Consider the following 24,478-nt stretch of genomic DNA (forward strand, 5'->3'; position numbering starts at 1 on the left):
ACTTGGCAGGGCCCTGCAATAGCTGCCTCTCGGCCTCAGGGGTAGGGAGAAGCTCAAGCAGCCCCTCCCCCAGCAGCATGAGGCTCCAGGGAGAGAATGACCTGGAAGTGCTTGGCGTGGAGCGAGAGCCCAGTAACTGTGAGCCAACAGTGTGCACACGTGCAGAAGAGCGCCTGGGTACAGGACGGACCCTGTGCCAGGAGCAGGGTGCTATGCTCAGTGTGCAGCCAGCCCTCAGACCAGAGGACGGGGAATTACAGGAAACGCAAGTTAGAACGAACCTGAGAAGTTATTTATTCCAACCTTGTACCCATTACTCAGGCTTCAGCATTCCAAGATATACAACACACAGGGCAGTGTGACCTACAAGGTGCACCAACTCCTCTTGAGCTCCTGGTGGAGCCAATGTCAGCAGCCTAATGCACAAGCTTCGCAGCTGGGTGCCTCGCTGCTTCCTAGCTGGAGAGTCTGGGGCCAGTTACTTGATCTCTCTGAACCTCAGTTTTCTCCTCTGTAAATGGGGCCCCAGGGTTGCTGTGAGAATTAAGTGAAGTAGTAGGAGTGAAGCGTTTAATGAATTTCCAGGCACTGGATAAGCACTCACTAAATGGCAGCCATTGTGGTAATTCTGGTAAGAGTCAAGGTTGATCCCTGCCCACCTGACCCATTTCTTCCTGCTCTTCTCCTTATACATGCCTTGCCCCACCAGGTTTCCTGAGTGAGGCCTGATGGCTCATGTCTGGGCTCTGCCCACCCCTTGCATGCCGCCTGTCCTCTAGACATGCCTTTCTGTCCACACGGCTGACTGTGATGCTTCCTCAGGGTCTCTTTGCCTCCAGAACCTACGCCCTCGTCATGGTGTCCCCAGAAATGGAGGATGGGGTCAAGGGAAGAAGTTGGGGGTCTAGTCCCCAAGCCCCTGCTCCCAGAGCCATTTTCAGGAAGCTGCTCTAGGGCACTGCTCCCATTACTTTTGCTCCACGCTCTGAAGAGGGAGCGTTTCGTCACATGGGCAACCAGACAAACGTGGAGTTTAGGGGGACTGGGTTTCGGTTTGGCCTTGGTGGTGAGTTAATTATCCGTTGTGCCCTTTCAAGGTATCTCTCAACTCACCAATATGGACCCACCTAGAAAAATCCCTCAGGGCTGTTATGACTGTGGAGACGGCTTCTATAACCCGGCCACAAGGATAGTCAAGGACTATAGGAACTGCTTTCTGAGAAATGCAGGTATGTCCATCCTGACACACCGGGACACGCGTTTTCTCTTCTCTCGCCCACATGTAGCCGTGCGCATATGTTGGTGAGAAAGAAACTTTTGCTGACAAAAAACAAAAATTATGATCCGAATGGTTCACAGGCAGGAGTTCTCATGGCTGACGAGTCTCCACGTAGTCATGCAGTGAAGCCAAGGACAGTAGTGGTTAACTGTGAGAGCACAGGAGGGTAGCACTAAAAGGATTAAACTGCAGATTTCCGCATGCTTTCCTTTGACTGGTATTTAATGAACACTGACTGTGTGCTAGATGCTGTGCTTGGTGTGGGCAGCAAAGCCGGGCAAAGCTAGACACAAACCCCCTTGCTCATGGAGCTTGTGCTTCGACAGGTAGCAGACAAGTACCAGAAAGGGTTGATTGTGTCGTCAGAAAAGCACAACAAAAGGGGAAAACATCGCTCACGATGGGGGTGGAGGGGAGGTAATGGTGGGGAGTCCCAGGGAGGAGGGAGTGATGCTGTGGGAGCACAAAGAAGGGGTACCTCATCCAGAATTGGAAAGTCAGAGGGTTTCAAGAAGGAAATGACAGCTAAAATGAGACCCAGGGAATAATTGGGAGTTGATCACAGGGCATGGGGAGAGGTTTTCCAGAGAGGAAAAAGGTCGAGAAGGTGCATGATAGCATGTGGTCCAAGAATGCTGGCTGGCCCCTCAGCCAGGGGGAGTACCTTGGAGGATCCAGAACTTCTGTTGGTAAGTGAATGCAAGCTGATCAGACTGAGACTCACAGTAACCAAACTCACAGGAGGCCAATGTACATATGAGAACATTTTCCTTTAGCATGGTGATTCCTAACCTTTCTCTTTCCTAGAGTCACAGTCCCACAAGGAATAACAAGAACTATGCACCCTCTTCCTAGAAAAATGGCCACATGTGCACACACACAAGCATACATGTTCACACACATGCACACACACGCATGCACATTTTGCATATAGTCTTAAGAGGGTTCTTCTAAAGACCCGGGTCAAGAAACTCTGCTCTAAAATGAGAAAGAAACTGCCAGGGAGACCAGAGGCCCGGACCAGCTGATGAGAGCCTCCTCTCCTTACAGGGACATTTCCTTGGTGAGTCAGTGGTGATCAGAAAGTTGCCTTTGTAGGGCCGGAATAAGAGCAAAGGGGATTGTCAGCTGATGTGGCTGAACGCTGGAGCTGAGAGCTCAGAGCGCCCTGACCCACTGGTGCTCCTGGAGGAACATGGCAAATGCTCACACTCCCAGTCCCCTGGCAGTTTCTTTAATGACTTCCCATTTTCCATTAACAGAGTAGACTGTGTGGAACACTAATTCTTCTGGGCGTTAATAGGCTCACTATGAAGTTTCTTGATCAAGGAAACTGAAGAGATGCTGAGTTAAACAATGCTAAACAGTTTCATCTATTGAAGGGCTTCCCAGGGCCATTCACATGCTAATATACTTTGTGCTTTTCCTTCCCAGCACTTATGTCAATTGTAATTAAATCCTCATTTGTGTGAGTAGTTGCTGACCGTCTGTCTGTCTCTCCCCCTAGACTGTAAGATCCATGTGAGCAGGAACCCTGTCTCTGTATCAGGCAGAGTCCAGTCAGGAAAACAGAGAGAATTTAATATCAGGAGATACTGGAGAACTGAAAAAGCAAAAGGAGGGCGTTGAGGAAGCAGAGAAAGTTACTCTGGGAGCAGTGACGCCCCCCTTTTCTGGAGGGGAAAGTCTGAGACTGGGATATTAGAACGTAGAGGGTCGAGAGGGGGACCCCCAGAAGGGGCGATCCAGACCTCTGAGCAGGGCCCACTGCCAGTGGGGCTTCTGGAGAGAGAGCCTATAAAGATGATGCTAGGAGCTGGGGGAAAACTGGAAACTGGAAGTGAATCGGCCTTTTGCTGACATGACACTGACACGAGCACCAAGCCACCCAGAAGAGAACGTGTCCCTCTGCCTCCGCATGCATGCCTTGCAGCATCTAACTAGGGGTCAGTCGGCAGAGCAGAAATGTCAGTCATGTGGTCCTGGTCCCGACTGCAAAGTGAGAAGAGAAGGGCAGGTTTGGAGCTGAGCGTAACCTCATCACTGGCACGGTGCCCCCGCCCTTTTGTTGTTGGTCAGCATCTGTCCTACAAAGATAACATGTGTGTGCCTTTCTGTGTAACTGGTTGCAAGTATCCTTCATACGAAGACAAAGATGCTTTCACTCCCTCCAAGGGGGCAGTTCCTGGGGGATGAAGGGCGATTGAGCAGGGAAACTCATCATCTGGCTGAGATGCAGGGTGTCAGTCAGGAAAAAGGTACCGGAAGTGACGGGTCTTAAACAATGAGCAGAGATTTCATTAGCAGGCATGCTGGGGAAGGGCATTCCAGGTAGAGGAAACAGTACATGCAAAGACACAGAGGCATGAAAAAAAAAAAAGGCAAGACGTGACGAATCAGAAATTGTGGCTCCCAGAATCCTCTGGGCAAAAGCAGTGCTTGGTTAAAAAAAAAAAAATTGAAAATGTATGATGGGATGAACAGATAGAGCACTGGGGATTTTTAGAGCAATGAAGATACTCTGTATGATACACGGTCACCTGCTCCATGTTATTATACATTCATCCAGATCCGTTGAATGTACTACACTAGAGTGAACCCGCCTGTAAACTTTGGATGACTATGAGGTGTAGCTTCAGCAAATGCACCACTCAGGTAGAGAGGGTTGATAATGGGGAAGCCACACAGGTGTGGGGGTATTGGGCATACCGAAAATCTCTGTACCTTCCTCTCAATTTTGTCGTGAACCTAAAACTGCTCTAAAAAAATAGCCTTTGAAAAATGCATCATGAAAATGGAAGGCCATTCTTAGGAGGTTCGGAGAAGGACGGACACTGATGACCATTTGGTCAACAAACATTTATTGACTAGTTGCTGTGGATCTGACTTTGGGTTAGGCAGCATCACAGAGTCTTCTCTCAGGCAGCAGGAGAAACTGATGGTAGATCCGAGTTGCTACAAGGGAACATAGTAGGGATACCTAACCTGGAGGTCAGGGTCAGCGGGCCAGGGAGGTTTTCTGGAAAGAGCAAGATCTAACGGGAAGCCTAAAGAAGAGCAGACAAGTACAGCAGGGTCAGGAAGAGTGAAAGGCAGAGGGAGCAGCATGTGGTAAGGATAGGATGGGGGAGAACACTGCACATTTATGGGGCTACAAGTAGTTTGGGAGCAGGAGACAATATGTCAGGGCAAGAAGAGCAAGAGAGGAAACCCAAGGGGTGGGAAGGGGGAGGGCAATAGGTTTCCACCCGAGGGCAGCAGCGGAACAAGGGCAGGTTTCGGGCAGGTAGAGTAGTAACTGAGTCATCATTTAGGGATTTCTCTGGCTGCATATAGAGAAGGGGCCAAAGGGGGTGAGACTAGATAGGAAAGATGGCGAAATGGCAGGAGAGGTCACCCGAAGGGCCTCAGGCCCCAGTGTTGTGTGCCAGAGACCCAGGTTCTGGGTCCTGGCCCAGCTCTCGGGCTGCCTGCTGGCTGACCCTGGGCCAGCGCCTTCCCTCTCTGGGCCCCTTGCTCTTCATCTGTAAAATGAGGGAGTCAGGCTGGATAATTTCTAGGGTCCTTCCAACCTTAAGAGTCTACAATGGGGGAGAAAGGTAGCCAAGGGGTATTTTGGTCCTGATATTATAGGACAGTTGGAGTTTGGAGTGTCCTGAAAACCACTAAAAGGAGTCTCTGTTTGTGGCCACCTAGTCATTACCTTTGACTCACCTCACCCTGCCAGGGACCAATTCAGACTTCTGTCCATCTCCTGTTTTCTCTGGGGCCCTTTCTCCCCTGCATTCTGGTCTGCCCCCATAAACAGTACTTCCTGTTGGCGTCCTGAAGGTGCAGGCTGCTGGTGATGCAGTCCCGTGGGGGTGTCTGAGGCCATCCCAGGATAAACAGAGTGGCCTGAGCCACTGCTATTATCAAGTACATGCCACCTGGGTGGGTCAGAGCCGGGGACACTCTTTTTATAGGAGGTCACAGGCTGGGGCACCCGCAGAAGGGTCGCCTTTGGTTCACCTTTGGGTCTCTCCGGACGGGCCCCGGCTCCTCCCCCACCTCACCCTGGCTTCAGCCCCCAGGCAGAGAAGCTTGCTTTAGGTCTGACTGGAAAACCTTAGTCTGCTGAATTGCAAATGGCTGAGTGCCAAGCACCCTTGACAAACCCGGGTTTGCTAGACTTGAGCTTTGACAATGCCTTTCTTACCTGGGGAGGATGGTACCTGCTTGCTGGATGGTGGTGAGAATTTAAATCCAGCCTTCCACTCATCAGAAAGCTTCTGAGTGCCAACAGTGTGCCAGGCTTTGGGGATCCGTGCCGCCAAGAATCCTCTCAGACCATGGCTCTCAAACCTTTGGACCCTGATCTGAAGTAAGCAATCCAGCACACACACAGACACACACACATTTGTGGTATTCTTTGTACATAAGATGTACGAGGATATTCTCTATTTTTTAAAAAAATTCTGGTTACTATGCACTAAGTGGATTTCACACCCCGCCCCCATAAGGATTGGGCCCCACCATCCTACCATTGATAGATCATTGTCTTAGGCAGCCTTCCCTGACCACCCTCTTCCCAACCCCTCCCTCTCCTACACCATTGGGTTAGATGTCCCCACTCTGTGCCCCCACGAGCCTCCCTAACAGCACTTAGCCCATAACTGTACAAGTATCTTTATTTGCCTTGCTCCCCCACTAGAATAACAGCTTCTTGAGGGCAGGGACCATGTGGCTGGCTATGTCTGACTCATCACTGGATCCCCTGTACCCCACATAGGTCCCCAGGCATGGAGCTAATTAAATGTTTCTGGAAGAAAAGCAGGCAGGCAGAGGACCTACCTACAAGCCTCTCCTCTTCGTCAACAAATTTTACAAAATTCAGTCCCTGGCACCTAATAGACAACTTACTATTTCAAATAATAAAAACAATCCATTGTGCTTCTCCATACCTCCAAGTTTTCAAAGCTGCTTAAGCTTTGAAAAGCTTAAAAACTTCAGCGTTAAGGGTCTCAAACCTGTGACCCTCTGGCCAAATCTGGTCCGTGTCGTTTTTGTTTGGCTGGCCCCATGCTTGAAATTGCTTGCGTGTGGTCGCCTCCGTGGGGCACGGACAGCCCAGGTCCCCACCTCTCCCTGCTGTCCAAGCCCCAGTGGTGTCAGTCATTTCTGATGCCCACCTTAACACTTCTGCACTCATGAGCAGTGCATCCCCTGGGAAAATCCCACGCATCCAGTGAGCTGGGAACAGGTGAGGCCTGAGATTAGGGAACTAGGGCATGAGTAATGAATGACAGACTAATGAAGGTGAGGCTGGATTCAAACCCACTCCCATCTTACTGCAAGGCCTGTGGTCATTCTCCTGCAATCTGCGGCTGCCTCTGGTGGGACCATAAAACCACCCAAGGCAGCAAGTCGATGCAGGCAATATTCCAATCAATACAGCAGACACAAAGCAAAACACAGACGGAGTTAGGACTTGCCTCCCGTAGGAGGCTGGGAGAGGTCAGAGAGACAGCCTGGTGTGGTGGTTAAAAGCCCAGGATCTGCAATGCACACCTCTGGCTAGCCCCTGGTCCCTGGATCCACCACTGGCCAGCTGTGTGACCATGGCTAGCTTACTTGTTGTCTCCTTTTGGAGTCTCCGTTTCCTCATTTGAAAAATGGGCATTCTGGTTAACTTAATCTGGAGGAGTTATGGTTAGGAAAAATGAGATTAAGTATGCAGGACACCTGGCCCAAGGCCGGTCCGTGTCCAGTGATGGGCAACCGGGACTGTTAGCATGATGATTACCCACTCAGGCTGGGGGAGGTTGAAGAGAGGGAGACCCTGGGATTAGCTGAGATTTCTCTGGGTGCTCAAGCGACAAGGAGGCTCTGGGGAGAAATGAAACTGGATATGCCACGCTGTTGGCCTCCTCAGGGGTTCTGCGTGGGAAATTAAATGCTACTGAAACGCTGGGCTCTGCGGGCTCTTGATGATGGTGTTTAGAGGCCCCCCCAGTTCATCTACCACCCCATGTTCTGGCTCAACCAGACCAGCTGCTTCCATTGATAAACACAGCTCTGTTCTCACCTCTTGTGCTTCCCCAGCCCAGGATGCCCATCCCCCTCCCTTCCACCTGTCACGGTCCTCCCCACCTCTCTGTGCTTGGCCCCATAACAGGAGGCCATGGAAGAATGGCCTGGGGCATCCACGGCTCAGGAAAGGGAAGCAGGGAAAGGCATGGTCATTGTGGAGGATCCTTGCCAGGCCCTTGCTAAGCACCATACCTGCTTATCTCCTCAGCTCTTCCCTGCCATCCCAAGTGCATCCCTTGGTTGGCAATGAGGACACCTGGTCTCAGATAGGTTAATACCTTGCCCCTGGTCACACAGCTGGTGACAGAGTCAGAGATGATCCCAACTCTTGCCCCAACTCTGTTCTTTTCAGCTTTGTGTCCTCGTTTATTCCTTACTCAGCCATTTCCCATCCTCCACAGAGCCATGCCTCATTCCCGGCTGTTCCTCCATGGAGCGCAGGTCCTACCCCCGTGGGAGCTCAGTGACATTCCCAAATGGATGAAAAGGCCCATTTTAGAGTCTTAAGACAAAAACACCACACTCCCCAAAATGAGATGCTACCTTATTTGATAAAGGGTCCTTTATGTACTGTGGGCCAATAAGGACGCTTTCGAAGATATTAGGGATAATTACCTTTAATATGGTGGGAAATTGGGAGATTAACCCTTAGCCTCCTACCCGTCCCTCTCATTCTGCTCAGGAGGGATAAGCCAGAGCCGTGTTAGCAGTTTGTACGTGTGTCTCTTCATGTAGCCGTTGCTTGCCTCAACGTTACTGGTAGGAATCATTTGCAAAATAACTGCACCACTAATCCTTACTCCCTCCCTGCAATTAATGACACCCCATGCGAGTGTCTCAGATGAAAGGCACATTATTAATATTCAAAGGAAAAAACCCTCGTAACCATTTTAACATATACAACTAACAATGAACTAAATTTGCTTTGTGGAAGACAGAGAGTGAGCATCCCAAATTAGTTTATGTAAAAGCTGAAATTCTTCCCCGAAAGGTCTCAGTACCATCCTCAAAGAATATCCTGATCATCAGAAATGCCGTCAAGATTCCCGCCAACATTATCCCCTTTGTTGTCTGAAATGTCGAATCAAGCACATCTGGCAAATGTCCTAGAGCTCACAAATCTTTCAAACAGCGTATAATTCCCAATGGTTAAAAGAGATAACGCCACCGCTTAATCGTGCTGCTCTTCAAAATAGCACCAACTTTCCTTCAATCAGAAACAATGGCTTGGGCTTCTTAAAAATATCACATACCAGTGATTATTTGCAGAGAGGGCCCCTTTGCGTTTGAACCTGTGGGTTCCAGACAGAATTTAAAATCAAGATCACCAGCCTCATTTGAATGTATGCTCAGTTAAATGGACAACGAGGGGAAGGAATATGAGTCGGGGTCCAGAAAGAGACCCGGCCCGTGTGATTCGGAGGCTTTGGGAAGTGATGGCTGGCTTCCCCCCTCTCACCATGGTGAGAACTGACCTTGACTGAGCATTTCCCAGGCACCGGACACCCAACTAAGAGGGCGGGGAGTGTTCCTGTGATCCCTGGTTGACAAACAAGGAAATTGAGACTCAGAACTAAGACTAAAGAATCTCCCCCAGGAAATGGCAGGAACTGGGATTCACACTCAGGCTCATCTGCCTCCAGAGGTTTTTCCTCTTCTTTTCCACCTTGCTGGGCCAGCTCCAAGGTCATTCCGTCCAAAGAGGCAGGGGCCTGGAGCTTCCAAACATCACCGATCTGCTTCCCGCCCAACTTTAGGAAAGTTGCATAGTGAACACCTAGAAATGAAAGACCACTTGGTCTGAGGTTAGGGAACTAATCTGGAAACATCCCGAATGTCCAACAGGAGGGAACTGAGTAAATAATACAGGGTGTATTCTTACAATAAACCTGGTGCTGCCACTAAAATGGCAGTCAAGGGGGAATGGACCGACTGCCATACAAAAGGACGCTATTTTATTTCAGAGTAAAACGCAGGATAATAAAAACAACCAGCATTTACTGAGTGCTTACTATGTTCCAGACCCTGGCCTGAGCATGTCACGTGGTTTATTTTACTTTATTTCATTTCATCTCATCCTCACGGTAACCCTGGGAAATGGCTGTCTTCATTATTCCCACTTCACAGATGATGAAACTGAGGTGAGGTGAAATGCATTGCCCAAAGTTACAAGGGTAATAAGCGGCAGACCTGGAACTTGGCCCCCAGGGTCTAGCTGACTGGAAGCTAAAGATGGCCTTTGAGCAGGTTCTGGAGTTTACTAGTGAGAGAAAGAAAGAACCGGGGGACCCTCCTTGTAAGATTGCAGTGGTGGTTCTCTTTCCCTAGATGGTTGTCTACCCACATTTTTGCTCCAAAACTGGCCAAAGAACAAGACTAGCAATGCCACCGACAAACCAAGACTCCTCAAATTCTGAGGCCTTCACCTGACAGGTGAACAGCCTGAGGCCCGCGCAAGGCAGGTCCCGCGTCCTGCCCCGCATGGCCCTCGTGTGGTGGCGTCAGGCGGGACCGGCTCCCACTGCCAGCCAGGCCTCCTTCCCCAGCAAACCCCGGGGCTGCCTCCCCACAATGCTTCCCTCGTGGTTTTGGCAAAAACGGTCCGGCGAGTCTCCCGCACAGGCCCTCCCACCGTCATCTTTTTGTGACACAAAAGGCAATTTGCCCAAATGTGATAATCACCTGGAGGCTGGCACGCAGGGCCATCCCTGCCTTATCTGTGGTATTGTTCGCAGCGCTGTAATGAAAGCTCTGTGGAGGAATAATATCACACTTGTAACTGCCAAAGAAAATGCCTGCACAGATCACAGCAGACTTGGGCATCTGCTTTAAGCAGAAAAGGTAGCAAGGGAAATGATGAGCCCAGAAAGCCTCTGCTGTGCCAGGGACTCCCCACCTCTGCTTGGCCGCTGGGGAAACTGAGGCTCACTGACGGGTGCAGCTAGGAAAGGGAGAAATCGGGTTTTGAACCCAGGCCTCTCTGACACCAGAAGCCATGCTCGGAACCGAGGCAGGCTGCGGCCTTTTCTGGGTCCTGAACCTCTCTGAGAACCTGGGCAAAGCTGTAGAACTTCTCCCCAGAGGAGGACAGTTGAACCCGCCAACAGGATTTTGCCCACAGAGGGCGGAATCAGCCCCGGGTCAAGGTCCTGTAGGAAAACCAACCTGCCGGGCTTACTTACTGCCTCTCCCTGACCTGTCAGAATTGCCCATTGCTCCCTCTGCCCCCACCCCAATTCCAAGAGTCCTGGAAACTCCCCTTGCAGTGGTGTGCCATCAGATTCTGGTAACAATAAGTCCTCACCCCCCACAGCCTCCTGGAGGCATCCAAAGGACACAGCTTCCCGTTCAGGGGCTGGAGTCAACCCCGGGCCGGCCAGCCTCAGGGTTTGTTTGTTTTATCTCCTTGAATAGAAGTGACTGCAAGGCCGGAGCCCAGGGGGGCAGGAGCTTCATGTCCCTTCCTCAGCCCAAACTCTGGAACTCACGGCCACAGGCTCCCCGTCGTCCTTGACCTCCTGGAGAGAGAGAGGCAGGTTTCCTGGCAGGGCTTTGGAGCCGGACCCGCCAGCCCCCAGCTCTGCCAGGTGCCATCTGTGTGATCTAGAGCTGGTCTCTCCACTTCTCTGAACGTCGGTTTCCTCCCCCTGAGAAGTCGGGGCAGGGGGGTGGCGCGGGGGGAGAATAGGACCTTCCTTATGGGGCTGTGGTGAGCGGTACTGAGATGACACAGAGGATACGGCAAAAGCAGGGCCTGGCCCACGAGGAGCTTAAAGTACCGCAGGGATCACAGTTGTGATTATTTACATGCTGCAGGAATATTTGAAAGGGGGGGGCTCCTTAACTCCGTGCCCCAAAGGGAGGTGTCACAGTCGCAAACTGTCCTCAGGCATCCTCCTACCTGCTTCTGATGTGGATTCCAAGACTGGGCCAGGGGCCGGCAGGTCCCCCATCTCTCTGTCCAGCCCTTGGCCTTGTTCCTCATCTTCACCTAGAGCCCAGCACCTCTAAGCCTCCCCCCAGACACAGGTCTTCACCAGGGTCTTCCTGGGGGGCCAGACTCTGCATCTGCCCCTCCGAACCAGCGTGGGGGCCAGGGGAAGCAGACGCATACACAGTCACAGGATCTGGAATGGGTGCTCTCTGGACAGAAGTGTGGGGGCCTATAGGGAGTCGAAATGTACAAGAGACTAGCAAACCTCCTACCGCACAAAATATAGTTCCGAAATGAACGTCAACCCAAAAAATAAGTATATGGAAAGAAGTCCAGCATAATTCTCTATTCCTATGATGTTTATGTTCATGTTTGACTTGAAATACCACATATAAGATTCTTGCTCCAAAACACCAGGAGTGCCCCTGCTTTGCTGGCATCAGGAGCCGGAAGCACAGTGTGCTAGGGGGACAGAGAGAAGAACCTGAGTGTGGCCCAAGTGTGGCTGAGATGCCATCCTGGAAAAGGTGGTGTTTGGCTAGGCCTTAAAAGATGAGAGGTGGGTTTTGCTGATGGGAAGAAAAGAAAAAAGCACAGAGAGATGCAGGGACAAAGGGTCCCCAAGAGGGAGCACCTGAGATGGGGTCTTGTGTTGGGGGTGGAGGAAGAGTCAAGGGGGCGGGGGTCTCCCTCCAGCAGGGATGGACAGACTGGGCTTTGACAAGTATGTAGGAGTATATCTTGCCTGGGCATTCAAGGCACAGTGGCCCAATGCGGGGCGGAGAGAGCCTTGAATGCCATCATTCAGACAGTGAGGACTAGAGGCATGGCAGTGACAGAGAGGTTTTTAATGGAAGCATGTAGTGGCTGAGGGCTGCAGGTGTGGAGATGGACTTGGGTCTGCTCCTGTGCCCACTCACCGGCTGGGTGAGCTTGGGCAGACGACATCACCTCTCTGATCCTCAGGACCCTCATCTCTGAAATGGGGATGCTGACAGTGACTTTGCAAGATTCCTGAGAGGACTGAGTTCTAGTCTGCTAGTGCGTTCTGCAGATTCTTAACATCCCAACACCCCTCCTGGCTGGCCCCACTGCCAAAGCCTTAATTCAGCCCTCAGCATCTGCTGTCTGGAGGACAGAGGTCCCAACTGCCAGGCCTGTCCCCTTCAGCCCATTGTCCACACACAGCTAAAGAGCAGGGGCGGAAGGGAGCAGTGGTCAGAGCAAAGGCTATGGGGCCCAGGCCAACTGAGTGACCTTGGCCTTGGCATACTGCTTCCATGAGCTGCCTGTGTACAGTGGCTAGGCGTCATGAACATGTGTAGTGAACACAAATTCAACTGTGGGTGCTTGAAAAACAGAAGTGGGGAAGCAAGAAGAATAGGAGTACCAGCTGCATTGGCGGTTTGGCCCCTTCCGTCCACTTGCTTCTGGTGGGGTGTGGGGAGACGTGAATCCATAGGTCTCCGGCCCTGTGTGCCTCCTGTTGGATGAGCACCTTGCCACACACAGGATGATTCTAGTATTTCGGGATATACTTTAACAAGCCGACTCTGCATTTGGACTTGGACAGCAGAAATGACTCTTTCCTCCAACAGTGTCAGAATACCAACTGCTTAGCATTTACTGGGATGTCCTTCCCCAGCACGGGGCCTACCTAAGAGATTCCCAAGGGGCGTTATGACTCAGGGCACTTTTCCCTTCACCGACTGACCAGAGCACCCAAAACTCCTACCTGAGACAATGCCAGATGTGCATACGACAGATGTTGATGAGAATTGCGTGACATCAGGCATGCGAGGTGCAGGACTCGGCGCCTGGCACGTGCAAGTGCTCCCTAACACCAGGTGGCCCTACTCCCTCTCAGACTCACCCCTTCCAGGCACAGCCCAAATCCAAGCCTAAGTCTGACTCTGGAGGCCTCACCCCAGTCGTTTCAACATATTAGAACAAAATATGTCCGCACTCCCACATTAAATATGTATTTTTTTTGCTGTTAAAACTTTGAAGGGATTTTTAACATCTTGCTTGGTAAATTGTTGGACTACCCGTCGGGCTGTGATTTCTAGAGAGCCATGTGCTTACTGGAGAATTCTTGCAAAATGAGGAAAGCAAGCCTACAAACTGATTTCAAGTGTAATAACATTGTTTTGATTTCTAAATTTAACAATTAAGTCTGAATGCATTAATTATAACATTTGTTAATTTCAGTTTTTTGCAGTTTCCCTTTCTGTATTTTAGAAAAACCGAAGATTGGTTTGGTGTCCCCAGACCTCTCACACTTGAACAGTCTTTGAAAAGCTGTGGGTGCTGAGCCCTGTACCTCAGGTTCCCAGTGGGTGAAGCGGCCTGGCTTAGTCCACCTCCCCAGCCCCACCCCCGCCCCTGAGCCCTCCACCCACCCAGCCCAGAAAATGCTCTTTTACAGAGAAAATCACGAGCAGCCCCAAGGCTTCCCCTGCTGCTCCGTGGCAGGCTCTGCCTGGGCAACGATCCCTTAGTCAATATTGGCCATGCCGTGGCCTTGGCCTCTGGCCACCAGCACTGCCTGCAAAGTTCAAAGCCTCTTGCTTGTCAGGAGTTGTGATGAGGAGCAGAGGGTGTCCCGCCCTCACTGCAGGCGCTGGCTCTGCTCAGGCTCACACAGCCCTGCATTTGCACAGAGGGTGGGGCCAGGCTTTGAGGGTGGCACCAGGCTTTGAGGGTGGCACTGCCGACCATGGGCTGGGGTGCTGGGTTTACCAGGTACCTCCCATCCCCGCCTGGAACCCCAGGTCACATGGGAGCCATGTGAGAGTCTGTCTTGATCCCAGGAAAAGAGGGCAGCCCTCATGACAGCCTGGCCGGGCCTGGCCTTGTGGGTGAGCGCTAGGCTCTCACTGAGGGATGGGTGGGCCTCCTCCCTCGGCGCATGCTCAAGCACACACACTCGGACTTCAGGTACTCATACACTGTCACACACTGAGTGCCACACACACGCTGAGCACTCGCACACTCACCTATTCACGCTCATGCACACACCCACACTCACACTTAGGGAGACTCTTATGCACATTCACCCAACTGGATGGAAACACGGCCATTTGTGGCCGCGCACACACAGCGTGAGTGTGGCTTTTGCACCAGCACTAGGAGCCCATCCCCTCTGCCCTGGCAGATGAAGTGGGCCAAGTTGTTTCCCCCTTCAAGCCTCAGTTTCTTGTCTTAAATGGGGACGACCCGTGTCACTGCGGAGAGGACAGACATTACCTTTCCACAGAACCAGGCACCTCCCAGGTGCTCTGCCAGTGGGAGCCTCTTCCCCTCTCCTGAGGCTAAGATGCCCGGCTTCATCTTGGTCCCCTCCCTGTCCCAGCGGGAGGGAGCTGCATAGCCGTGGTGACCGCAGGTGTGCTCGGCTCAAAGGCACGCCAAGAGGTCGCAGAATCCGGCTTGTGGGCGCCTGATAACCCGAATCCGCCCATTTGCCCTCTCTGGGCTCGCGTGCCCAAGCCTGCCCACCTCGCTTTGAACAAAAATCATTAGCTGAGCTGTGGTGCTTGATCCTTATGATCCTTATCCTTGTGCAAAGACCTCCTCCTCCCCTGACCCTTCCTCCTCGCCCCCAGGAACGGAGAAGTCCCAGGGTGCTCTGAGAGAGTCCCTTAAGAACACTCTCTTGAAGGTATCCAGTTAGGGAACAAAGGACCCATCAAAGTGGTGATCATAGCTCCTACTTCCTGGGTGCCAACCTGGTGCTGCTCCTCCCGGCTCTGCAGGGGGGTCTGGTGAAACCCCCTGTGCAGACAAGGAGCTCAGCTCAGAGAGGGGGAGCGGCTTGTTCAAGATCCCCCAGCAAGTTGGCGCCAGGGCTCAGCACTGGACCCAGAACTCCTTCCAGTCTATGCTGGGCTGTCACACGTGCACCCTGGAGTCTCACCGTGCCAAGACAACCTTGGGCTTTCTTTTGGTTTTTGGCATTTCCTGTGTGCCAGGCACTGTGCTAAGCACTCTTCAGGAATGACCTCACTCGACCCAGTGGGCTCTTCGTAGATGAGGGAATGAGACCCACCTGCCCGAGGTCTCCGAGTCGGTGGCAGCCGAAGTCCAGGGCCCGTGCTCTTGGCCGCCTTTCCGCGGCCTCCCTGGCAGCCACCTGGGAGCTTGGATTGCCCTCCATCTGCTGGGAAATTTTCAGGATCTCTGCTTCCCCCTGCACTGCGCCAACCTGGGGATTGCACTAGTGACACCGTCAGTGACCCTGCTGGTGGTCTGTGCAGGCCTGCTCTTCCCCATGCACCCCCTGCCTCCCTCCCCCCCGCCGCTGCAAGGCAGGCCCCAGGACAGCCAGGGCTTTGAGCATCCTGAGTGTGCTTGGTGCCCTGGAATGAGCCCAAACCACCCATCCCTTCTGTGCGGTGGAGCTGCTCAGTCTGTGGTCTCAAAAAACAAAAAAGGAAACAACAGTCTTGGCCCTGCACTTGGCGTATCTGCTCTGCCCCCCTCAGGAGCTCCATTAGCTGAGGGCGGGGGAAGAAATTCTTCCCTCTTTGTCCAAATCCCACAGGGTAAGCCTATTGCTGTTATGTCCCCAACTTTACATCTCTTTATTCATTCATTCACCAGATATTCTTTAAAGTGTTTTAAGTGCCAGATCTGCCCCAGGCTCTGAGGACCAGGAGTGCATTGGGCCCAACTGCCCCGGGCTGGTGGGGGCGACGGTGACCTCAGTGTGAGTCCGGGAAGATGCCATCCAAGCAGGGCCCATGGGGGTGGAGGACGGCCAGGAGGGCCCTGGGCCTAGTCGCCCACATTCACCAGCAGCCTCAAGTTTGGAGGGTGACAGCCATGACAGTTGTTTACCAGACGACTCCAACCTCACAGCCCCTTCCTGAGCCCACGGCCTTTAGTGCACCGTGTGCTTAACACCGCCTTCAAAGAAATCCTGGAATGACCCATTTATGTTGCCTTTGGTTGTTTTTTGTTAAAAGCAATTGTTAATGATACATGTTTAAATGACACTGCAATTGGTATACTCTCGTCTAGGTCTTTCTTCACTTTTATATACACTAAGACCCCGAAACGGCCCCGCCCCCCAGCCCTGAAACAGTATGTGTAACAGGCACAGAGGCCCTGGTGTGCATGCACACAGGGGGGACTGCCCTGCAGCAGGGTGGCTGCATTTTACTGGGTGAGGCAGGCGGGGTAGGGAGGCAGTCTGGAGAGCAGGAAGACCTGGATGGAGGGCCTTGAAGTCCAGGTGAAGGAGTAGGGAGCCTCTCCAGGCAAGGCTTCTCAGCAGGGACGTCCATGGTCAGATTTGGGGTCTCTCTCGCCAAAAGTTCCTTTTCTTCTCTATAAGAAGCCCAGTTTTCCTGGTGACATGGGTGACATGGGGGGAGGGAGTGCACGAGGCAGTGAGGTCACTTCTAAAACTTTAGACCAGAATAAAGAAATCTTTCTGCCCCAAAGGCAGACAGACCTGAACCTGAAGGGTGTCTGAGTCAAGCCTTTGGACAACACCCCCTGCTGGGTCTCAGTCCCCTCTGTCCCCCCACCCCAACCCCACCCCCAGCACTGGGCACGGGGCTTGTCCATTCGTTCCTTCATTCACTGAACAGATACGGACTAAGCACCTTGTCTCAGCACGCACTGATACCACTGAACAAGCAGGTGGGGCTCCTGGGCTCACCGGAGCTTGCAGTTCAGATGCGGGAGGCCGACAACGTACAAATAAACAAGACAATTACAGAGCGAAGCCTGTGCTATGAAGAGCAAGTGAAGGGTGGTCACAGGCAGACTGGGGTTGCTGAGGAAGTGATATTTGAGCTGTGACCTGGACACCAAGAAATAGGTGCTCAGGCATAGTTTGCTGGTGGTGATCAAGGCAAGCCAAAGCTACTCTTTCTTGGTTGTTGTTTTTTGCTCCTTTCCTATACTGTCCTGGTGGGGAGGAAGTCACTCTGCAGCCCACACCTAAGGAGTGGGGAATTATGCCCCACCTCCTTGAGGGCAGTGTTCACCGAAATTATTTGTAATTCTTCCGCTCAGGAAATTTGTCTATTCTCCCATTTTTACCAATAACTTTAACGCTGGCTCTTTTACTCTGTAGAAATTCAAGAACCCCCACTGGTGTTTCTAGGAACCTAGAAATATTTTTTTTCAACGACCAAAATGCATGAAATTAGCAAGGCATTAAGTTGGAGGGTAGGAAAAAAGACAGTCGTTTCTTATTTTTTCAACTGTCAATACACATTAAGAAGATTTGGGTGATACCCAAAACAGAAGAACCTCTCACGTCCCACTGCTCAGAGATGCCTATTATTCACATTCAATGTGTTATTTTTAATTTTTCTCCTGTGCACGGTTTTTGCCGATTATACTGTCAATGTAATTTTGTTTCTCGCCTCTTGCCACCTTTTATCATATCAAAAACATCTCTATGTTGCTATACAGACTTCATAACCCGACTTTTTCAAGAGCTGCTAAATCACAGCGCCCCCCCACCCCACCCTGCTGCCAAACTTAGCACAATACCTGGCCCACAGTCCCCGTTTACAAATTGGTTGTTAAATGAACACACAACAAAGTAATCATTCTCTCGTTTTAAGAAACGTAGATTATTTCCGTTTCCTTGATTCTCAATAATACTGAGACAAATAGATTATTCCCTTAGGATAGCGTCCCCGAGGGGAATTATGGGCCAATGAGGCCAAAACTTTTCAAGATAAATGCACCAAACCAGAAATCTCCCTCCCCTTCCCCTCGGAACCCCTGGCAGTTGCGCCCAAGGTAATAATTTACAATTGATTAAAGAGTTTGCAGGGTGTTTTTCCCCCCATCTTTCCCCCCTCCCCTCCTGCCAAAAAGGGGGGAAATTATCTGAGAAGGTGAAGATGTTCTCAGACAATCATATTAACATATTCCAACAATTGCAATTTGCAAAATAGTAATCACAACTCCCGGGCTCTGGGAGGCATTAATCAAAGCTGCAGGTTTAATTCCATTTTAAATATTGATGAAACGTGCTTCGGCAGCCTCACCCTGGCGTGGCGGGGCCAGGGGAGCCTCAGCGTAGTGCAAAGGAGGTGGAGGGAGGGTTGGTGAGCAGCTGCTGGGAGGGGAGGCATCTGTGATTCAAATTGGTGGCTGTGCCGCCAGGTAGAGAGCGAGAGGGGTAGTGAAGAGGCTGTTAAGTCCATTGCTGTCAATTTGTAACGATCAGGGAGGGGCCTGAGGGCTGGTTTAGCACAATAAACCCAGTTTGTCTGGTTTCAGGGGTTAGCACTGAAGAGCTTGCAGCTGCACTGATTCGAATAGCCCAGAGACTTCAGAACTGTAATTATCAACCAGGCTGCTCGCTGCGGTGTGGCAAAAGTGGGCTTCACCAGCGCTTAACTCCTTGTGTGCCGCCGCTGTTCCCGCCCCCAGGGGTTGACAGCCACGCGTGGATTCCCCAGCAGCCTCCCTGGGAGAAATTGAGGCCCACCAGCTGCCCAGGGCGGTCCTCGAAGGCAAAAGCATGCCAGGTGGCAAGCCTCTTTCCTGAGGTCACATACAAAGGAGTAGTGGGGAGGAGGCCAAGGAGGCTAGCTCTGTGGGGGCAGCCTCGCCTTCTGGCACCCTTGTCACATCAGCCCTGGGGTGGGGGCCGTCAGGCTTTGGAGTCTGATGGGCCTAGGTTTGAATTCCACTGGCTGTGGAGGTGAGGCAAGGCTCGTCACCTCTCTCAAATGGGGGTAACCTCCCCTACACTCCTGGGCTATCACAAAGACTCCACAAGACGGGTGTTTGTAAAGCACGGAGCACACAGTAGGCTGTCAGTAAGGCTCCATCTCTCTGAGCCTGGGCCTGGTGCTTTCCCAGAAGAGGAAGGGGGCAGGGGTATCTGATTGGGAGGGCAGGATTTGGGCTGGCCCTCCACGTTTGAGCTCTCAGCGGGGCGGGGGGGGGGGGGTGTGTGCCCTTGATCTCTGGCTACCGCCATGTGTCCCCCGAGGAGGACGGGTAGTCCCCTGCTCCCATCCCTTAGGCGGAGGCAGGTCAGGAGAGGACACTAAAGCCGCTCCAGGGTTGTAGCCCTGAGGAGAATGGCTTGAGGGCAGGGGTTCGGGCTAGTTCTTTGTCCCCAGGGCCTGACACAGAGGTGAGGCAGGAATGAGGCAGGGCCAGCCTAAGAATTCAGGTTTAGCTGGGAGCCTTGGTTCACGAAGTGCGGGTGCCACTCCGAGACCCTCCCCCTCGACGTTCTCCCAGGAGTCTGGGAAGGGGTGGGCCCAACAACGTCTGTCCCGGCAGTATTTCTGGTAACTGGAGGTAGCACCCTTGGGTGTCCTGCCCCGGAAGGGCGGATAGTAAAACATCACAGGGAAGGCACCACAGAGTATTAGGCAGCAGTAAGAGGTAAAGGACTAGATGCACATTTAGCAACAAGAATAGATCTTGAAAATGTAGTGTTGAGTGAAAAAAGTAAGACACAATGAAATTCACAGCACAATGCCATTTATGGTGGTAAATTAAAACCACATTCGCACACAAAGCAGCAGCACACATTCTACAGAGCTGCATGCAGTTTTAGGGGTATATATCCCACCATTCAAGTGGGTCTCTGTCAGGGCTCAGGGAGGGGCTGGGTGTGGGTGTGGGGGATAATGGGGGAAAATAAGTCAGTCCCCAGAGAGATGACTGTGGTGTGGGGGAGGACCAAAGACTGTGTTTCACTCCCTCTCTCTGAGGTTTAAAAAAACAGCACAAGCTTTGTAGTCAGACCAACCTGGGTTCACATTCTGGGCTCTCCCGCGTACTAACCTGTGGCCGTGCGCCGGTGACTTGACCTCTCTGAGCCTGCTTGTTCATCAGCAGAATGGCAGGATTGCTGCCTGCAGGTGCTCATGGGGGTTAAAATAGGGGAGATCAAGGAGCATAACGCCAACAGGAACATCAGTTCCTTCTCTCTATTCCCCACTGAAAGGACCCGAGTCAACAGAGGTGTCAGGTTCCCCTGGGGAGCCACAGGTTCTTAGAAGGGTCTACAATGGGAAACCCAGAAAGGAAACGAAGAGCTGAGGGCTCCGGCCCCTGGCACTACCAGCAAGGCCTGGACTGGCTGTTCTGGGAGGTGCCCTTTGTGGGTGTCAGACGGGGCAAATGCCCGAGCAAGCTGCTCTCTGGGTGCACGTCGGGGCTGCCCAGCTCAGAGTCACCAGATGACCTTGTGCCTGCCTCCATCAGCGATATCCACCATCTGCAAACCCCTTTGTGTTCAATTCCCCCCAAGACCAGGCATTCGCAGGCAACTGAAGGATTCGGGTTTTAGTGAAAGATCTGTTCCCTCCCAGCACAGAGCTAGCCTGGCCACCAAGGCCACACCCCTGTGCTGGAATGCACCCCAGTCCCAAGACCCCGCCTGCGGGTCTCCCAGCCCAGAGAAGGCCCAGCATACACCAGGCATGATCAGCTCTTCCTCTTCCCCTGCAGATGATGATGAGCACGAGTGGATCATCAGGACGTGTCGCAAGGGCTGGGACGAGATCGTGGGTCACCGACCCAAACTGTGAGCTTGGCTGGCGGAGGTTTCCTGTAGCCTGCTGGCCGTGGCCGTGGCCGGCCCTGGGGGCAGCCTGCAGTTCCAGACCCTGGCTTTTAACTCAGGAATAAAGCCTTCCTGCTCTCAGTGGCCCCAAGTGTACTTTCCTGAGATGGTTTCTTAGGGGATCCTCATTTCACCGACATCAAAATCACCTGTGAATTAGATAGATCTGGACCCTACCCTAGACATGCCAACCAGAATCTCTGGGAATGGGGTCTAGCAATGTGCATTCCCAGCTGCCATTCCCTGATGCATTCTTATCTCCCAGGTATTTCTCAACATCACCCCCAAGACCAAATGTCAGCTGAAAACCAGAAGAGGAAGGGGTGACATGTTCTAGGGCCACACTTGGGCCACAGGCATCCTGGCCTCTGCATAACCGTCCCTCCATAGAGGCTGCTGGATCCCGCAGCTCATCCCACCCCCACCCCCACCCCCCATGCTTTGTTCCTGGTTCACCAAGAGCTGCCAGGAGAAGGCGGGCCTGTGAAGGCTCTGACAAGGTCTGCAGGGGTAGGAAAGTGGCCCTCAAACCAGTGACCCAGAGTTGGCAGGCTAGGCAGAGTTAGGAGTCAGAGGGTGGCCTGGGCACACTCAGCTGCTCCATGGAGGGATCCTGGGGGGTTCCCCCCTCCCCTCCAGGGCAACAGTCACCTCTATAGAACGACAGGGTTTATCTCCACAGGGGTTTCCAAACTGTGCTTTGAAAACAGAAGTCACGTTCATGTAAAGAAGCACACACACACAATTAAACCTAGCTAAACTAGTTTTGGAAAGATACACATATAGGGCGCCTGGGTGGCTCAGTCGTTAAGCGTCTGCCCTCGGCTCAGGTCATGATCCCAGGGTCCTGGGATCGAGTCCCACATTGGGCTCTCTGCTCTGCGGGAAGCCTGCTTCTCCCTCTCCCACTCCCCCTGCTTGTGTTCCTGCTCTCCCTATGTGTCTCTCTGTCAAATAAATAAACAAAATCTTAAAAAAAAAAAGAAAGATACACATATATCTAAATCAACATTTGATAAGTGGATTGGAAGAATGGCAGAGACGGGGCCAGGGATGGCGGATGAAACAACTAATAAAATAAAGGCAGGGGCCCTGCTGGGGTGAGGACCACGTACACCCCGAGCTGAGGTTTATGAGCAACTCTGTGCAGGGCCAGGCAGGGCCACTCCACTCCCCTCCTCGAGAGCTTTGGCTTGAACCAACAGTTCTGCTGCTAAAAGAAAAGTGGCCAATGAGCAGAAAGATGTTCTCTCACTCCCCAGATTGTGCGGTGGCTCTGGAACCCAGTAAGGCCCAGGAGGAGACCCAGACTTGCGTCAAAGCTGGAGCCTTGTCTCCTTGTCTCCCTGCCTCCCATCCCATCTTCCCTTTACTTCCGCAGACCAAGTTCTCCCACATCTTCCAAACAGGCTCCCCTGCCCTTCCCCTATCTGGGCCCCCAACATCTCCTTTTTGCACCTACTCTGTCCCGCACCCCGGCCCCCACAGCACGTTGGAGGGATCCTCCGGTTACAGCATTGGCCAGACTGAGAGCTCCTCTCAGGCGGGTGGGCTGGGCCCTTCTCCAAGCCTGCAGAGCCAGCATGGGGCCCAGTAGAAAGTGTTTGTTCAGGACTGACATGGAGCACAGTAGCCAGACCGACTGCCTACAAAGCTTTGATTGGAGAAGAAACTCACCATCCTGCCTTGGCAGCGCACAGTTGGGTTTAACTGGGAAATAGTACCAATTGTCCAGGAAGGGGGACTGCACTGTCCAGCAGCCCAGAAGCCTCGGGTGCTGAGGGCTGGGGCCCTTAACCAGAGGGCAGGAAAGAAACGGAATCCCATCGCGTTCTGGATTTAAGTGCCCGCACTTCTACTTGCATTAACTTTATTTATTACACAAATAGGACATTTACAAAGCACAACATGAAAGGTATGTAACAAAACAGACATTGGTTTTACAAAAAAAAGTGCTTACAATTTTTTTCCGTGTGTGTTTTCTCCCTCTGTTTTGTATATAAATAAATAGTCTTGGTGGCCTGTGCGTTCCCAGGCTGCTCTAACAGGCTAGTGGAGACATGTCTGAATGGCAACATGCTACAACCACGTGATCCACGCGAGGAACAGACCCTGGGGGAGGCTCAAGGCAGAGTGGGTACTAGGTGACCCGGGGCAGGGTTCGGCTGGCCACTTACCACATGGCTGTTGTGCTCGGGGCTTCGGTCATCAGGAGCAAAAATCAAAGGAAACACGAGAGCTCCCCAGTCCCCAGGGATCAGGCCCGAGTTCCTCTTGTGAACATCGGCACCCTGCACAGGGCCAGGTACAGGCTACTCACTGGATGAGCTCTGAACCGAGCTGCACTGGCCCATTCTGGTGCTATCTTCTCTTGGCCCTGAGTCCCCTGGAACCGTCTTCGGAAGGGAAAGGAAGCAGGTTCCCTTCTTGGGCTATACCCGTGCCTCGCCCTCCTCCAGGTCCCAGAGCAAGAAAGGCATATAGGTTTTCGTTTTTAAGTGCCAACTTCAAGCATTTGGATTCCGAAACCTGATCCAGACTCCGAGAGTGATACAATCAATCAGCGATGTCTACCATGTCTACCACGGGCGAAAGGAGGGACAGCAGATACATGTGTGCCGTGAACGTGCTTTCCCCGTCCTAGAGTCTCCTTCCAAAAGCAATGCATCAGGCTAACCGAAGCAAGAGGGAGGACTTGGGCTAGAACATGCTTACTAGCAGCCTCTAGTGGGAAATGCATCAGGACACCAAGTAATTCTGAAATTACAGGATGAGCTTGGGACAAATGGGCGTCCCCTGAAAACATAAATCATGGTCTTGTGTAGCCCAAGCCCTTTTGTTTGGGGTGGAAGAGTTACAGCAGAATAGGGTGGATGTGAGCACAGCTGTGTCTGGCCTCCACTCTCCCAAGTGGGTGGGGCTGGCTCCGCACAGGGCTGGTGGGGAAGCCCCCATGTGCCCCCCTGGAATCCTGGGCTTGGCACACTCACCTAGGCAGCAGGCACCCTCTCTCTCTACTCAGAGATGGGTCCAGAATTAGCATTCCTACTGCCATTTCCCTGGGCTCTGTTTCTCCAGCTGCCCCCATGATGGCCCCTCCCAGGAAGACCCTATCAGGAGTCAGCAAGTAGCCAACGAGGGCCGCCGGTTCTAACCACGCAAGCGTTCAGAAATGCCATCATGCGTATCAAATGGCATCTCTGTCACGTCTCCCATATATATGCTGGATAACTAGGTAGGAACAGTCCCCCCCGTACACACCCCGAGTCTTCTCTTTCCTCTCCTTAAAACAGCTAGTGCCTCCCCCAGCCCAGCATGCCACATCCTTCTCTGGTGGGAGCCCTAGCCGCCCCCCCCACACACCAGCCCCTGCCTATCCCCCTGCCTCTTGGTCTGGGCAGGCCTCCATCTCTGCCCTGTTGGGCCTCTCAGGGTTGGTCAGCGTCTCTTCTCTCTCTGAATTAACTTGACATAACCAGACAGATGGAAATGATAAAATTAGAACATAGCTTTCCTTTGGGGACATCCCACAAACACTGTAGAGTTTTCCAGACAAAAGCAACAGAGTGGATAACATTGGGGGTTGTCGGCTATTCAGAATTCAGAGATGGTTGCAAGGAAG

The 24,478-nt window shown here is 52.4% G+C and overlaps 1 protein-coding gene across 2 annotated transcripts in view; it reads left to right on the plus strand.

Moving 5' to 3' along the window:
* Positions 1 to 20,821, plus strand: part of MORN5 (MORN repeat containing 5) — a 28,398-nt gene extending 7,577 nt beyond the window's left edge. Inside the window, exons 4-5 of one of the 2 annotated variants that reach the window (XM_088019050.1) lie at positions 1,098 to 1,229; positions 20,742 to 20,821. In XM_088019050.1, coding sequence (XP_087875176.1) covers positions 1,098 to 1,229; positions 20,742 to 20,821 — 212 coding nt within the window. Of the gene's footprint in view, positions 1 to 1,097; positions 1,230 to 20,741 lie in introns of those variants that run through there. The other variant, XM_028107619.1, reaches the window with a different exon arrangement.
* The last annotated feature ends 3,657 nt before the right edge of the window (positions 20,822 to 24,478 follow it).

Source organism: Eumetopias jubatus, unplaced genomic scaffold (assembly GCF_037043125.1).
Source record: "Eumetopias jubatus isolate StellerSeaLion01/CBP00866 unplaced genomic scaffold, mEumJub1_p1.0 scaffold_15, whole genome shotgun sequence".
NCBI lineage: Eukaryota > Metazoa > Chordata > Mammalia > Carnivora > Otariidae > Eumetopias > Eumetopias jubatus.